General features: G+C 46.6%; 1 protein-coding gene across 50 annotated transcripts in view; it reads right to left on the reverse strand.

Moving 5' to 3' along the window:
• The window catches only part of CACNA1C (calcium voltage-gated channel subunit alpha1 C), a 749,041-nt gene that overhangs the window by 50,321 nt on the left and 680,850 nt on the right, over window positions 1–17,870 (reverse strand). For 20 of the 50 annotated variants that reach the window (XM_053225601.1, XM_053225598.1, XM_053225599.1 and 17 more), the window contains one exon: window positions 13,737–13,820. In XM_053225601.1, coding sequence (XP_053081576.1) covers window positions 13,737–13,820 — 84 coding nt within the window. Of the gene's footprint in view, window positions 1–13,736; window positions 13,821–14,376; window positions 14,461–17,870 lie in introns of all 50 variants that reach the window. The other 30 variants (XM_053225582.1, XM_053225602.1, XM_053225587.1 and 27 more) reach the window with 4 other exon arrangements.

The raw sequence follows: 17,870 nt of genomic DNA on the forward strand, positions 1-17,870 counted from the left end.
AGGAGCAACACCGTGGCAGGGGAGGGCAAAAGGAAACAAGTGAAAGAAATACAAAGCATAGGCTGGGCAGGTTCTGGGACATCACTGTGAGTGAACTCTGCATAGGTGTGTCTCACATCTAGTGAGGACCCAAAGGCATTTTCTATTCAGGACCATTTCTGGGCACACATTAAATAATTCACACCCGTGGCAAATGAGCTCTTCCGAATTTTGTGCAGGAAGGTTTTGTTTTGTTTTTTGAAATGAGCTATGTCTCCTAAGATAACCTTTATGAACTTAGCTTACCCTGGGTGTTGCCAGCTGAAGGAGAAAGGCCTTGGTTATGCTTAGTGCACATCCCTGCCCAAACATACTTGAGCAGAGGAGTTCAAGGGTAATGGTCCTTCAAGTTTAGGGGAACACTGAATTTTAGTTATCACTGAGGAGGATCTAAAGAGGTGGTCCTCAACCCCCCTGTAGTGGGGGTTGTCCTCAAGCTTAGGTTCAGGCGGGAGTTGGTCTTGCTTAGCTCCCAGTCTATAGGTGTAGAGCCTTGGCCATAATGAATGTTTTTTACATTTTGAAGACTTGCACACAATTTAGGATACTATTATTAACCCTCAAAAAAGCTGTTCTTATGGGTCTGACTGCTGAGTTCATTTTAGGGGAGGAGCTGAGGAAATTGGCCATTGGTGAGTATCCCATTGCAACCCCCAGTTCCTTGAGCTTGTATCCAGGAAGATGCCCCTACTCTTTGGGCCCCAGAGCTAAGCCCCTGATGGATCCTGACCATCTGAGCTGTTAACTCTTTCTAGAAGGTCATGACTTTGCTTTTACCCTCCACTTTCAGATGGTTGCTCTTGTGTTTCTGTTTTTAAGGTACAAACAAGGAAACATGTAATGGAATTTTTGAAGGATGGAAATGTGCACAACTAGACATTTACTTGCAGACTGAAAATACTTCTTTGGTAACAGATTTCTCAGCAAATTCCTTTTTTTTCCTATAGCAAATTGTTAAGATGTCCTTTTTTAGGAATGGTGGAGAGAAAGGGTGAGGCAAGGGAAAAGAAGGGAAGGGACACCTCTCTAGTCATTTACAGAGTGCATTCTAGATCTTGCTTTCTGCTTCATGAGGAATACCAGCTGCCAGGTCAGTTGACAGGCCTGGAGGCTGTGGGGTCACTAGAATTTAGCTAGCAGGATGAGATAGAACATAGAAACAGACACACACAGACACTGACAGACAGACAGACAGACACACACACACACACACACACAGAAGTAATTTCAAGCTGCATGACTGCTTGTGTTCCTGTGTTAATGGATAAGAAGTTCTGTGTTTCTAGAGCTATAATGGGGAAGGGAGTGTAAGTCAGACAGAGGTAAATCTACACTACATGTAATGCCAGGGCATTAGAGTTCCCATAGGAGACATGGGCCATTGTTCTCCTCTTGGATCCACCCTGAAAACCACCAAAGCTACCACTACTCCTAAGATCCCTGAGAAAACCTTAAGCATCTTCTGGGTCAATCCTATCCTGAACAGGACCAGAATGGAGACAATTTAGAGAACATATCTGGGTCATGTGGCCCTAATGAGTTAACCCCCAGCCATGAAAAATTTTAACCATTTTTCTTACTTTTTAAACATTCAGAATCCCACAGGTGGGATTTTAAAATGTATTAACTGTGTACTTCCTTGTTGCTTTTTAGCTTTTCACAACTCTCATTGAATGAAGATCTCATGTATTTAAGTCATATTTTACTTCAAGATTTAGCTTTGAGTATGTTCTAATCACCTTGATTGTATCTTATTATTTTAAAAATATGTATTAACTTAATAATACTTATGATACACCTCTATAATAGGGGGTAAGAAGAAGTCAGGAGGAGCAATGAGAGAAGAAGGGAGAGGAAGGATGGGGCTCTCTGGGACTCCTATGTTGGGTCCCCAGCCCAGGTAATGATAGCTCTCCTAAGGGTCTCACTTTGGGAGAATCTGAAGACTCATTTTAATTTGGAGATTAATTTTTTTCTTGGGTGTTAAGCTATGCTATTCAGAGGGCACTTTTGACCTACGGGAGTGGTGTTTGTCAATGTCTCATATAAGCCTATTCTTATTTGAAGAACTATGTTTTTAAGATCCAGGGTCTCAAAAAAAACTAACCACTCATAATAAGAAAGCAATCATTGGGTGATTTCTAAGTGGAAATAGGAAGAAGCTTGAGATACAGCCCTCGCCCTCACAGAGCCCACAGTACACTGACATAGTGCCAACCCCCTAAGGACATTTCCTAGATGATCTTGTGTAGTCATTCCAGTCTTTGGTACCCTTGCTTAGCTGTAAGTGGAATCTCTTGGTGAGCTAGAAGGGGAGATTGGACCCACTGGGTTTGGGCACCTGCACCTCTAGCCCAGAGCCATGTTTGTGCTGTTTGCCGCTCTGTGATTCCCTGGTATACTGCCCTGAAAGGTCACCTAGCAATAGTTCTACTTTATGAACTAAATTCGGAATTGTTTGATGGCCTGGAGTACTTATGCCATTCGTCTTTGACCCTTTCCCAGATCTGCTCCCAGTTCCCCTGAGTTAGTTTAGAGTTTCTCCATCTGTGGTCTTCCTGGGGAGGAAAAGGTGGAAAGACTCTGAAGACTTATGCCCCATGAGCCTGGAGACCCTTCTACAGTGAGCCAACAGAGCTGCTTATCTATTCTGAACATTGTGGCTGAGTTTTCCAGTGGCATTTTGTCCAGTAATGGTAGGCACTCAGCAGCCAATTATTTAATCTTTGTTTTCTAATGGTCTGGTAATTTTCAAGGGTTTTAAAGATATTGGTCAATTAACTTAATTTGTTCATACAATTGGTAGAAATGAAATAAGGTTATTATTCAATTGGTGAGGCAGAGGTGGAATATTTTCATAAAGAATCCTGGCTAGTGGTTCCAGCTAACAGGCTAAGGGCAAATAGAAAGGAAACTCATGTACCTTGTTTAGTGTATTTATGCAGATTACCTAGGTTTTATATACCTGGAAATGATGATATGAGTGGCACTGGACAGCAAATAGGAGCTATTTTCTGGAAAACTGTCTTTCTGAATCAAGCTCAGGATCAAATTAGAAGTTATCACCTCAGTGGATGAAGTCTTGGTTCTGGAATGTCTTCCCTGCTCCTTTTCACTGGGGTACCATCTTTAGACCATGCATGCGTAGGATACTGAAGAGTGAAACTCAGGGAATACCAGAGGCTGATAAGGAGAGGATTCTCCTAGATGGAGATTTTTCCAAAAGGATGAAGGGGAGAATCAGTGGAACGTGTCTCCCAATTGTTAACATTACATAGTCAGTCTCTCTGAAGAACTAAAAGGTTGTTGAAAATACCTCTTAGCCATATAAAACGGGAGTGTTTCTTTTCTCAACACAGCAAGGAGGTAAGGACTACTAGGGATTAGAAGCTGGGCAGTAGATATCTAGGCTGGAGTACCCAATAAAGCTGTATTCCAGGATATTTTCTCGAGATCAGGCCATTACAGAATGAAATCTTGCCATTTGCAGCAACGTGGATGGAGTCATTACAGAGCATTTTAAAGAGATAAGCCCCTGCTGCACTTTTCTGGACATGCTGACTTTGAAAGGTGCAGATTACTTTCTGATTCCCTCCAGGGAAGGTTGGCTCTTGGCTAAGTCATGAACAGGACCCACAGAAGAGGAATGCACCATCCCAGTGGCCGCCATTGAGACAATGGTTATAATATTAGTTGCTAAAATTTTACATTCCTCTGAAACATGAGTCAAAAGCAATGTCACAGGAGCATGTGAGTCAGAACTGTTGCTTTTTTTTTTTTTTTTTTTTAAGTATCTCTTGTCCAGAGCTTAGGGAGTGGATCTAATATAAGTTCCATTTCAGACCACCTGAAAGTCTGGGTCCAGCTGGCACCCTCCCTACCTCCCAAGCTCTGCTCTCTGCTTCTCTCTATTCACTGTCCCTAATCTCATCTTAATTTGATCTGCAAGACAGGATAGCTGGTTCAGTTGTAAGAGAGTCATGGGATGGTGGAAGGCAGAGGGATTGAGGTTTTGTTGGTGATACTCTAGTTAATCTAAGTTGGGAGGACAATCATCAGGTTGGTACAGGCAGGGATGACTGGAAATAGCAGGAGTCAGGGGCCTCTAGAGATATTTGACACCACCTTCACAGGAGCCAGCAAATGTAGGTTAAGGCAGAAGAGTCTTCATTATCCTTTTTATCTTCTCTTTCAACCAGGAACTAAAGTGTGGCCCTGCAGATGTGGAGGTGGGAGATGCCAAAACTTAGAGCCACCAGAGATGGCAGCAAGGAAGGGAATTTTAAGGAGACCAAAGTAAAATATGTTTTAAACTGTAACCCCTCTGAAGTTGAATGAAGAGCTTCTTTGTTAGGGAGATGTAAAGTTTAAATAAGCACAAGTCAACTGGGATATATAGAAGCTGAGGGTAGCTGTCAATGGCTTTAAGATTTAAGGGAAAATGAAGGAAATATGGTTTGTTGCAAGCAGTTCTTAAGCAGAATTTCCATTTTGGTTTGTGGAGGAGGTCTTTGGTCTTTAGAGATAGATCTGTGGAGGAGGGGTGCTAGGAAAAGGAAGAAGGGGTAATGACAAGGGAGGCAGAAACACTGGACAGAAAAGGGCAGGAAAAAAATGAAAGGAAGCTCAAATATGAGGCAGTGGAGAGTGGAAAGAGCAGTCCCCCTTTCCCCCTTGTCCACCTCCACCATGTTGGAAACCTTCTGGCTTGTATCTGTTTCCCATTGTAAAATTCTAGCCAGAAGGAGAAGGGCCCTTCTTGAATCTTTGTGGTTACAGACACACAGTTGAAATGCCCCTTCAGGACTTCCTTTAAGGGATTCTTTGGAGAGGTACAGAGCATGGGGGTTGTTGGTTCCTGGCTCATTCTTTCTCTTCCTGTCTCTGTGTGCTAGGTTGCCGAGAGTGGGCAGCTGAGACCCCTGTATCATTAGCTGCACAGTGGCTAGCTCATGTGGCTGGAAGCAGCTAAAGCCTCAGGAGTCATTGTGTTATTCACCTGCAGACTGATGGCTCCCCAGGTGCTATTACCTGCCAATAATTCATGCTAAACAAGACTAATTAAATTGTCAAGATAGTTTTATCTTCCCTTGGGAAGGACAGTCACTATCCTTCACTCAAGTAACAAAAGAAACCCATAAAGAATAAATGAATGAAATCAGTTTGTCAGCAGTGCTAACAACATCAAAGAATTCTATATGTGAGTGAAACAGAGAGAGAGAGAGAGAGAGAGAGAGGAGAACACAAGCCCAGCAGGACAGAGAAAACGGGAGACAGAGAACAAGAGTATGACAGAGAGAAAAGGTGCACTAAATATGAAGAGAAAATGGTATAGACTATGCTTTGGGGGGCACTCATGGGCATTTTTGAACCTGCCTGAGGTATAGATCTCTCACATCCTCTGCTGGCTCATGGAATGTTCTAGATCCCTTTGCTTTAGAAACTTTCTGGCAACGACACCAACAGTAGCTTGCTAGCCTGTGGGAACTAATGTAAGAGACACTGGCAAGGCCCAGATGGTGGTCTGGCTAAACCAAGGGGTGTGTTGTGACAGTCTCCTTCCACTCTTCTATTTTAGGGGAAAGGAGAGGGCTGTGTGTGGACAGAAAAGATGAGAATAGGGATGGAAAGGAAAGGAAAGAAAATTAGGAAAAGAGAAAGTGAAGGGGTCTTGGTCAGAAGGCAGAGGGCAAGAGGATCCTTGATGGGTTATAACTGCCAGAACACTCAGACTGTCCAACACAGGCTGAATGAAGAACCGAAACCAGGATTTCCATACAAAAGCAGATTCCCACGGACTTCTCGAGTCAAGCCTGCAGGACACCTCAAGGCAACAGCTTTGGGAAAACTTGCATACCAGGCTGATTTATCAGGCCTGACTTTCTATCACATCTGCCCTCATGGTACTCTGTGGTCCACTGCCTGCACAGCAAACCTCTCCTTGCAGAGGCCCAGGGACTTTCAAAATGGCTCCTCATTGCCAACTAGAATGCTGATAGATGCACTGCTAAATCTCTTGAGGGCTAACTTTATTTCCAAGCAGAGTAGAAAACTGCCTTTGTAGAGCAACTGGAGCGTGGAGGGTGGGGAATATGTTTTTCACCCAGATGTCATGTTCCTCAAAGTTTTATATTAGACACACTAGATTTCCAATTTTTAAGTTGAGCATTACTATCTTCTCTAAAGAGAAGGATAACGTTACTTTTCAGAAGGTAGCTTACTGAGTCACTACTATCTTAGTATGAATTAGTATATTGGAAACAGGATACTTTGGTCACATTAGTTTTGTATTGGTGCTGGGGGTGGTGCTGCAAGTGGGAAGAAGCTGGAAGGGAGATCCATGAGCAATAGAAGAAGGGATCCAGCAAAGGGAAATAGAGGTGTACAGAGATGTCAAGGATCAAGTCTGCCCCACCCAGTTTAGTCTGAGATCAATCTTGATTTAATCTACCTTAGAACCAGCTCTGGACTCACTGACCATTGTCATATAGACAAAGTCTGGTAATGCCACCAGCTGAGCCCCCTACACCAACACACCTGATTGGGAGTCAGGGGCCAGGTTGTGGGTTGGCCTTGCTGTTAAAAGTGGTGAGAATGAGCACATTGTTTCCTGCCTCTGGCCCTCTGTGTCCTCATCTGAAACACTGGTATATCCCCAGGCTCTGCTGCACAGTAAATACTCCATGCACATGTGCGGAATATGTGGAGATGGGCTTGGGCCGAAGGTCTGCAAAGTCGTGTCCACTTTAACATTCTTGGACGAATCCACTGTCTGCCTCCACCCCTCATCATGGCTCTTGAGAGGCATCAGCCCTGTCCTTCTTGTGCCCATTCTGGCCCCTTCTCTGTTATGGTTGGGGGCAGGGAAAGGCAGACCAAGAGGGCCACCCCATGGAGGCACTGTGGGTTGAAGGATGGAGAAAGGGTTGAAGCGTGCGTGTGGAGCTCTCTGACTCATCCTGGAGGGGGTGGATGTGCAGCACACTCTTTCTCTATGACTCAGGATGACTCCCTTCCCTGTCATTGCAGACCCTGAAACCAGAGCAGAAATCAAACTTGCTTTATTGTTTTTATGGGAAACCAGTAAGAGACAGTTATTTGTCCCGTGGGTCTGTGGTGGGAAGGTACCACTGGCTTCAGGAGCCAGGGCAAGGAAGATTTGGGGCCAGCACCTAGAGGCTCCTGGGAGACATCCCTGGACACTCCCTGCAGTGGAGCCCCATCCCTCCCAGTCTTGTTACCACATTCTCCCTAGTGTCCCCCCCTTCCCATTTCCTTCTCAAGCTGCAAGTGTCAAGTGAGCAAGGGTAGTGGGGGCTGATTTACACTTTGCCCTTTTCTCCTGAGCCCTATTAATCAGGGTCATCAGTCAGGAGTATGCAGACCTATCTGTCTGAGCATTGTCAGGGCAGCCTTGGCTCCCTTGGTCCAGCACTGGCAGCATCAATAGGCACAGAGAAGTTAGGCTGGGCAGCTCTGTGCCAGGTCACGGTACTGGCAATGCACTGCATGAGGACCTGTGAGTGGCAGGGGCCCCTTGAGATGCCCAGGCAGTCTGGCTCAGGGATTTAGCCAACGAAAGTGCAGGAGTCGATTCTCTAATGAAAATGGATTTGAGATCCCAGTCTTGCCACCCATTAGCCATGTGATTTTGGGCAAACTATTCATCCTGTGTGAAGCTCGGTTTCCTCCTATGGAGACTAAGTGTTCTGAAGAGTTAATCTGACCATGTGCATAATGTCTTTAACATAGCCTGGCAAATACTCCTCCAAGAGAAGCCATCATTTCCCTCTTCCTCCTCCTCTTTTCCTGTCTCCACCTCACTCCTAATCAGCTAAGATCACAACTAGTACCATTGTTAATTAACTTGCTTTTCCTGTTCTGGTCATTTCTGTGGACTAGCACTTTGGCACCTAAACAAATCCTCCAGATTGTCTTCCCTCTGAGCCCCCCCAGAAGCCAGCCTTCTTTCCCCTCACACAATCTCTGTCCTGCTCATTTCCCAGAAGGTCCCTTTAGGGCCTTCTCTCCAGAGAGTTTCCACGTGAGATCTGCCAAAGCCAAGTGAGCCAGTTCCCACAGGTCTTGGGAGCTTTATGAGGAGCGCCCCTCTCAAATCTGCAAGGTGATGAAGGGAAATAAAAATGCCTCAAAGTGTATCAGAAAAAGCCCAGTTCAGAATCGTGCAATGCTAGATCCCTCAGGTTGAGACCATCTCAACCTGCCCACCTCACCACATGCATTCGAGGAACCCCAGAGAATGGGGTTAGTTGCTCTAAGTCACAGGGATTAATAGTGCCAGAGCTGAAAAGAGGACCCAGGCTTCTTAATTCACTGGGAATGTTTCTCCATATCCACAGTGCGAAGATCCAGGCCCCTTAGCACTTTCTGTGGTGGAACAGTCTTTAAAATGCAGATTGGAAAAGAAGAGTGTTGGGCAAGGCTGTTGTCCCAGGCACCCAAGTTGATTCCAGTCTGGATGTTAGGGAGCAGTTTTTGACGCTCCAGGGTCTTCCATGAATAATCACAGGGGTTACCTCTTTAGGTTTCCCTCTGGAAAATATAATTTCAGACCCAAGAAATAAAGTAGTCCCAGAGGGTTGCGCTGTTGCACTCTGCCCTCACAGGGCACACAGAGGAAGGGGCCTTAGGCAGAGAACAAGGTTAACTCATCAGGGAGGAGAGGGGCAATGGCCGGTGCCTAGGGAACTCAGCAGAACTCAGTGGAATTAGACAAAGTGGGGACTCACGATCTGCCTCTAGTAACGTCTGGTGTTTGTTCACAGGCATCTCCCAGAGAGAACAGAAATTCAACCACAGAGTGGCTGTGAGCACAGGGGTTTTGCCCTCTTCATGCCGGAGGCCCAAGCTCAGTCCTCGTCTTTCCTTTGCCTTTCTCCCTCTCTTGGTGCTCTTCACCATTGTTACAGCTTTGAATGGCATCTACATGCTGATGACTCCACGTCCTGACCCCAGACAGTGTGCCCAACTGTCTACCTGACATCTCCACTGATGTCCTCACGGAGCTCCTGTCTTCCTCATGCAAGCATGCTTCACCTGCTGTCTTTCCCAGTTGATACTGACTCCATCCTCCCACTGCTGAGGCCCAGCCCCAGCCATCCTGGATGCCTCTTTCTCCCACACCCACACCCAGTCTGTCTGGAGACACTGTTCTATTTTCAAAACAGGTTGAGAATCTGACCATTTTTTACCACTTCTATTGTTGCTGCTTTGTCGCCAACTACCATCACCTTCTACTTGGATTACTGTGTTTACCTTCTAAGTGGTGTTTGGGCTTCCACTCTCGACTCCTATAGACAGCAAGGTGGTCCTTTGGAAATGCAAGTCAGATCATGGACAGCTCTTCTCAAAGGCACTGGTGTCTTCCCTTCTTGCTCAGTGTAAAAGCCAAAATATGGTCCCTGTCCAATCCTCTCTTTCTTCTTCTCCTCTGCTCAGTCTGCACCAGCCACAGGGGCTGCTCCTCCTGCCTGAAAGCTCCTCTCCCAGGTATCTGCATGGGTAACTCTGCACCTTCTTCACATGTTTGCTTTCTTCAGATGTCCCCTCCTCAGTGAAGCCCATCTTTTTAAGACAGTACCTGCCTTCACTGTTCCCCAGCACCTCTGATCCCCCTCAGTTGGCACAGTTTTTTTCCAAAATACTTATCATTTGATACACTGTATGATGTTCCTATTTTCTGTACTTACAACACTGCTCATTGTCTGATAATTCCTCCAAACTTAGAATGCCAGCTCAAGAGCAACAGGCTTTGTTTTGCTCACTGATGTATTCTAGGTGCCTAAAATAGTACCTGACACACAGAAGGTGAGACAATAAACACAGTGAAGTGAATGAATGATGGCTCCTGGGATTGGTGGAAAACCCATTTCCTGAGAGGGTAAGGCACCATGGCCTGTGTAGTGAAGGCAAGGAGGAAAGAGACATTATTTGTGGGGAGATGAATATAAATGTGGGGAGTATTTGACGGCATTTAGGATAAATACAGGATTTAGTGAGGGGACCAAGAGCTGATCTCTGTAGTTTTAAAAGAGTCAAAGATAATGAGTGACAGGTGAAAGCCCTTATGGATTCCTCTGAGGCTAAAAGTGTGGATTCCTGCCAAATAGAACATATGCCTGGGAAAGGATGTCTTGTGATGACAGTATGGCTAGAAAATTCCAGGAAGGCCTAGAGCAGCACCCAGGGAAACTTCCCTGGGTGCTGTGAACTTCCTCATGCCAGGGAGCGTCCAGACCCATAACCTGCCGACAACGTGAAGGCAGAACCGTGTGGTGGAGGGACCTACCTCTGAGACTACGCGTTATTGCTCATTGGTTTGTCATCCACAGCACTGAGCTCGGGGTCCTTCCAGGACCATGCTTGTGGAGGAGGCTTATGGAGGCCTGAGTTGTGGGCAGTGGTCAGTTACACTGTGCTTCCTTTCACCTGGCTGTAGCTGTCCAGCATGTTCCAGAGTCTAAGCATATCCAGGAAATAAGGGCCCTTGCAGTGTCTGTGGGTAGTAAGTTATACTTAGATATAACTGGTTGGAGATTAGGCCCTGCCAGCTACTCCAGTAGGGGTTTTGGAAAAAATGTCATTTGCTTGGGTGCCATCGTCTCTCCCACTCAGTGGTGCTTTACAGTTACATAGAGTTTTAAAATAGATGCTCTTATTTCAGCCTCAAAACACACTGCAGTAAATATCATCATATTCTTTTGACAGATGAGGAAACTAAGTCTTTGGGCATTTTGGCAACTTCTATAGGCAGAGCTTTTGACTTCACATCTGGCCCTCTCTTCCTCTCCCACACTGCCTTTGGGCTTTGAATGATGTTACATTTATTCTCTTTGTTCAGAAGCCATTAATTGTGTGGCGTGGGTCTCTGGACACTTTCTCTTGCTCTCCCTTATACACATTGTCCCCGTTTGATCTCCAGACAACCCTTCAGTTGTCATTTGTATGACTTTTAACAAATTCCTCAATCTGGAGGAGTGAGAAGAATCTCAGTGCAGGGTGAAGGGAGGCTGGAGGAGTCAGAGGTACATCAGGACTCTCAGGTGGGATGACACATAGTTCCTAGTTTAGAAAATGGGAAAAATCCCTGTGTGGTTATTTAAAATATAAATTACAGAATGTCAGGGGTGCCCGGCTGGCTCAGTCAGGAGAATGTGCAACTCTTGATCTCAGGGTTGTGAGTTCAAGCCCCACGTGGGGTGTAGAGATTACTTAAGTAAATAAAAAAGATGACTTAAAAAATAGGAATAGATTACACGATGTAAGAGCTGAACAAATCCTGGCTAGTGGGAGTACACATAGGGGGTTATGTGAGACGTGTGTGTTTGTTCAAGGCACCTTGGAGTGAAGAGATAGGTGCTCTAGCCCAGGGCACAGTGAACTGGCTACACCAAGAGGCCGAAATCCAGCTGTATGGCTCTGAAAGGCACTTAAATCTCTCCACCAGCATCTTTACGGTCAGCAAATTGGGAGTGATAATTCTTGCCTGTGAAATTCACAGGGCAGTTATGAGTTACCTGAGATAAATGCATAGGTGAATCATAAGTAGAAAACCATCATCTAAACATAAGGGTCTGCATGATGATTTCATGCTCCTTTCTTGCCCTGCACACTCTTTCTTTATCCCAATGTAGCCACTTTTTCTGTAGAAAATTTATACCCTAGCAAACTTATTTTGCTTTGTTTTTCATTTAAAAACACTTATAGTTTGGGAGAAAATGGCAGGTTGAGTGATGTAGGCCTTGCCAACAGTGAGAATCACAAAGGTACCCCCTGGGGCTGCAATGAGTCCTCCCTGCATCCAGGAGAGCTCTCAGTCTCTTGGCATAGATTCTTACAGAGCTGCATTACTGTGTTGAAGACAAACCCCTCTGAAGGCAGGGCTGCTCTTTCTTTTCTATTTCTCTCTCTGCCTGCTCCATCAGTTGAGAGCACCATAAGGCACAGGCTCCAAGCACAAAGGTGCTGGCCTTTAGACATGCGTGGGTGACTCATGGACCTGATTAGCACCTGAGATTTAGGGCTCATCTAGCCTGAAAGTCCTAAAGTATGCTCAGGAGTGGTGAGGGTGGTTGTGGGAGGTGTTGAGGGGAGGGGAGGCACAGAGCATGAGTAGGAAGATTGATTTTTTTTAATGATCTGATAATTTCATGGGAAAAGTCAAGGGAGAGTATGTACACACACACACACACACACACACACACAACATGAGACAAAGACAACGCAGGGGGATCTCGGAGAAAGAAGGACCATCGAATCTGTAGTTATAGGGTGAGCAGGGAGGGTACAAGAGGTTGATGGGAGGGGAATGTAGGGAAAGTGTTAACAGGCTCCTTCCAACGTCCATCTGCTGGAAGGAAAGTAGATGGGCTTCTAGTCAGGGGAACCAGGCAGATATGATAACATGTCAGTTCAACTGATTGGGAGCAAAATATGGAGTGGAGCAAGGAGGGTAAGGATGGAGAAGGGAGATGGTGGCAGTTGGTAGGGTACTTTCAAACATCTTAGATCAAAACTCTACAGCGTCTGCTCCGTGCTGTTATTCAATGGTTCAGTGCATCAAAGGTTTGTGCAAACATTACCAAGTCTCTTAATTAAGGAAAAATAATAACAACAAAAAAATTAAACGGACACATGTTAAAGACTAACCGCAAGAGGGCTTGCCTATAGATAAAGAGAGAAGGTTTAAACATGCCAGGTAACAAAAAGACATGTGCAGGAACTGGAAGGAACTGTATAGGAGGAGGCAACTTGGGAGAAGGTGGCAGGAGGCCCTGGGTGGGGGCAGGGGCTGGGGTTCTGTCTGAGGCTAGGGAGCCGGGGGCTGGGTTGTGATGGGGTCGGGAGTGGGAGAGAACCAGGCAGGTGCAAGAGTCAGTTCTCCAGGAAGGTTCATGTGGGAGTGAGACGCTCATCCAGAATCTGCTTCCACAGCCAGGGAAGGAAAGGCTGTGGAAGGAAAGACCCTGGGAAGAGCTCCCAGTGGATCACCCAACTGCTTGGTTCTTTGGCCACTCCAGAGAAGAGGGATCTGAGCAGGGGTCCTGACATGGTGGGTTCTCCTCTCCCAAAGGAGCCTGGGGGGACTGGGCTGCCTGCAGGGGCTGCTGATGTTAAAATGGCAATGGAGCCCTTCCTTTCAGTGTGAATGTAATGGGCTGATCTCTGGGCTGACAAGGCAGGCAAAGTCCAAGCCTTAACTTTGGTGGTCCACCGTGAGGGAGCTCCTTTCCAAGGTGCCATGGGAGTGGAAGGTGAGACAGGGAAAGGCAGCAGTCTGGAGGTGAAGGTGGGGATGAGGAGAGCTTGGGTCCCTGCCCCAGCAGTGGCCCAGAAGTTGTAAATACCCCTTTGCTCTGGCACTCTCTGTTTCCCATAGCTGCATCCTCCTATACAGTGTGAGTCATGCCAGGCTGATTGTAAAGGGAGAGAGAAAAGATGCAGCAATCGAAAAAGGAAAGGGGAGGCCTAACTCGTTCCAAAAGTTAAAAAAAATCAAAATAAAGCAACAGGAAAAAAATCCTTTAAACCAACTTAAACAAACAAATAAAATAAACAAAATGAAAATAAGGAGGTGGGGAGGAGAAAATAAAATGAAGGAAAAAAAATGAACCGGGGAACGACAAATGAGTGTTAGAACAGGCACGGACAGTCAGGTACAGACGCCATGTACTTACGTTTACCTCGGTGATTGCTATATCAACAATGCTACCCACAACAATCAAGGCGTCAAATGTATTCCATGCATCACAGAAATAGTGCTGCATGGGGCAGAAAAGCCGAGGAAAAGAGAGAGAAAGAAGAGAAAAAAAAAAAACCAACAACAAAGGAGAAAAACAAAACAAAAAGGAAGAGGAGAAAATGAAAAAAAAAAGCATGAAAGAAAGGAGAGAAGAGAAAAAAATGAGAAAAGAAAGAGGTTACGTGGGCATATTAAATACTCTCTTACCACTCTACAGTTCTGGCGGCTCAAACCTGGGCAACCTGGTTCTCACAGGGCGGAGAGGGCTGACAAAAGCTGGGTTAGTTCAAAGATTTCCCCTGTGCCTGCCCCTTCGCTCAGCTCCGGGCTCCTGGGCCCAGCACAGTGGGGCAGAGCTGGGACAAACAGAAAAAAAGGAGGAGAAGCTCCCACTTTTTTTCCCCCATAGACGACGGCAGGTTCAATAAAAAGCATGACTGGAGGGGGGTAAAAACAGGAAATTAAAAAACCAAAAAAATAAAAGGAGGTAAAGAGAGAGAGAGTGACAGAAAGGGAAACAGAGGAGGCAGAGGAGGAAGAAGGAGGCTTCCTGGGGAGGGCAGAGTCATACTCACATTAGTTTCACTGAGAATGACGTCAATTATGCTGCCAATTACGATGAGGAAGTCAAAAACATTCCAGGGATCACTAAAGTAACCCTACATAAGGGAGGGGCAGGCAGGATGGGGATTAAAAAGGAATATTAGACAGACAAGAACAGAGCAACATCACCATCAGAATCACCGTCCAGGCACCTGAGTGTTGCTGCTGGAGTTGTGAGGGCCCTTATCTGTGGCCAGGAGCCCAAGAGGGAAGCAGGTGGCTGGGAAGTGGCTGATCCAACCTTCCTGCCCCACCCTCCCATGGTCACAAGGCCTCCCTTCCTCCAGGTCCATCCCACATAACCACCCTCCTGCACAAAGGCTCTTTCTGTTTCCCACAGGGGGTAGGAATAGACATGGGGGCAGGCAATGGGAGTTGCAATGGCACAGGGACATGGTTGGATTCAGTCCCTGCTCAGCGTTTCCTAAGCCCCCACTTCTTCTCCATTAGAAGGGCCTGTCTGCAGGCAGGGAGGGACACAGATGGAGGCAGGAGGGACATAGGTGTGTGATCCCCTTGAGGTGATTGGACTGTGGTCCTGTGGATGATTTGGGAATTCCAAAGGCCCTGAAAACCACAGCAGTGTGGTCCAGAAGGGTGGCCAGGTCATCTGGGCTCAGCAGTGACTCATGTAAAGCTCAGCAATAACGAGAGGACTGCCTCATAAAAACAATACCTCTAATAAGCTGGACTCTATGCAGCTAGAATCAGGGTCATCCCTGTTCCAGCACTGGACATGCCCTGGTCTTTCCAGGGACAGCTCTGTTCTGGCACAGGTTTTACTAACTGAAAGGAGACAGAGTCCAGGTCAGTCTTCTAGTTCAGTAATGTCAGATAGAGCCCTAGACAGTGCTTTCAGGGGTATCTCCTATGCACCTCCCCCAGCTTCCTCTCCTAACACCATCAGTTTGATATAGAGTCCCGTTGAAATGCAAATGCCACCCACAGTGAATGAAATTATCAAAGCCTGAGAACTGGATTGATAGGGGTGGTCTGGGTAGAGGGAATGGGGATGCAGGTTTCACAAGAAGGGACTGGAGGCAGTGTTGCCACGGAAGGGAGATTATGGCACAGAGTGGGAGGACTAGTGTCCAGACTTCACCACTTCACCCTGTGTTCATGGATTTCATTGGTATTCCATCATATTTGGAGAAGGGGAAGAGATGATTTTGAAAGACTATTTTGAGGTCTTGGATGATGAGTCAACCCAAGGATAGGCTGTCTCAGATATCCTAGAGGATTCCAGGAGTCCTGGGAGCGTGGACTCTTTACAGAGAAGACAGGTGTCTTGGGTCTGGACCACCTGCCTCTCTGAGAGGTGGAGGAGTCTAGAGAGCAATGCTTTGTGGTCACATGGGGTATATGTGCACAGTTCAGGCAACCCCAGGAACAGGACAGTCACATTACCCAGGGGTGGAAAGGAAAGGACCTAGTACTAAAGATATTTATCTTCTTAAAAAAAGGACATTACATTTGCTTCTTCAGTTTTTCAAGGAATGTTCTGCAAAGGGGACAAGACAGGGCTGGGCCACATTTGTTCAGCAGGACCAGCATTTTCCTATTCTCTGAGACACTAGCTGGGGCCTCGAGGTTGCTGGTGGCAAACTCTAGAGGTTGGGGAGTGGGTATGAAAGCATTAAGGGTCCTCTGAGAGTTTCCCAGACCTCTTTCCCCAGTTCTCTTGAAGGCTGCCAACTCTCCCTTTTAATATGTTACTCACAAGAGCCAAGAGTCTGTTCCTCCATCGTCCTGGCTCTATCCAGCTCCCTTAACTTCCCCACTTCCCGGCCATGCCCTCTTTCCAGAGGGATCGCAAGACATGCTGTCCTAGGGCTGTTATTCTTAGTGTGGGAGGTCAGGTCACAGGGAAAGGGGCCTCTCAGTTCCCAGGCATTTCTGCCAAAAGAAAACAGAAACGCCAGTGCGGAGACTTTGGACAGCTAGACTGGAGAAGCAGAGGTTGGCCAGGGCGTGGGTTAGGTGAGGGTCAGCTGGAAAACATGGCTTTCTTGTTGGCTTCCCAAAATAGTTTCTGAATATACGAGAGCCTTTGAGGCAGAGGGAGACTGTTCTCTTCTATTTAAGTCACATGTTATGAGCAGGAAATAACTAATTCCCTCCCAGGTTCTTAGATATAATTCACAGGGCAAAGGGAGAAAATGGATTTTGAAAGAAGGGAGGTAAAGAGTGAAGACCCCAAATGATATAAATATATATGTGTTTTAGACTTTGGAAAACACTGGGAGAGTCTCTCTAGGTGGAAATACCATCTCTTTGGGGAGAGATATTTCAGAAGGGAAGGAGAGGTGGGGTTGAGGAAGAAAAAGGAGAGAAACAGGAACCAGAGCAGAGTCCAGGAATATTCAGCATCTAGCCTAGAAAACGTGGTAACAAAACATTATTTGGGTGTGGGGGCAAGAGGAGAGATAGGAAGGGGGAAGGCTCAGCATTCAGGAAAGGAAGAGGAGTTGGAGCCTTCTCATTCACCAGAGACCTGAAACAAAATGGGTGAGCCAGCCTGGTCTGCAACGCCTCTGAGAGAGGAGAAAAGGGAAGGAAGGCAGAGAGTAGGGCAAAGGCCAGGATAAACATACAGGTTAGTCACCTGGTGAGCACCAGGGGAAGGACTGACACCTAAAGGGACCCTGCCAACTATCCAGTTGGGCAACACTCATTACCCTTTCTCTAGGGTTTCTTTGTGTACATGCAGACAGAGGGAAAACACACGCCAGCCCATTCCTCCTTGACCATGGCCCTCTCCCAACCTTTCATGGCTGGCTTCCATTGGTTGGACTCTCTTGAGATGAATGCCTCATGCCTCATCCTTGCCATCACCAGGCTGTGCTACTGAGGCTTTTCATTGACTCCTCTGTCCCTGGCAAGATACCTGGTAGGCCCAGTGCCAGGGCCTCCAATGGGGGCAGAGACCGACCAGTTGCCTTATTGCCAAGGGCTCCTGTGGACTCTTCCCGAGAAGATTTACACACAGCTAGAATGCATGGGTGAGGGAGCATGTTTGGGGTGGGTGGGTGGCAGGATCCCTTTAAGAGACAGATTTTCACCCTGACTCGTCCATACACCCACCTTCCCACTCCTCTATCCCATAAGCCCATCAATTCTCTAAGCTGGACCATGAAGACAGTTTCAGACCCAGTTTTCAGGTTTCTGTTTCCTTGGTCCACCTCCTCCCTGCCCCCACCCCCACCCTGCAACAGTCCTTCCTCCCACCTGTTCCAAACCCATCCCCAGAAACAAGGTGATCTCCTCCATTTAGACACCTGGCCAAATCCCTATGTGGGCAGGGCCTGGAGGAATATTTTTTCCCCTGCACACTCTGGAGTGTAAGAGCTTAGTATTCTACCTCTCTCTCTCTCTCTCTCTCTCTCTCTCACACACACACACACACACACACACTGTTTAGCCCACCACCTTATTTGCTGGAAACCACAGGTAATACAGATTTTGC

This window comes from Acinonyx jubatus, chromosome B4, assembly GCF_027475565.1.
Source record: "Acinonyx jubatus isolate Ajub_Pintada_27869175 chromosome B4, VMU_Ajub_asm_v1.0, whole genome shotgun sequence".
Lineage (NCBI taxonomy): Eukaryota > Metazoa > Chordata > Mammalia > Carnivora > Felidae > Acinonyx > Acinonyx jubatus.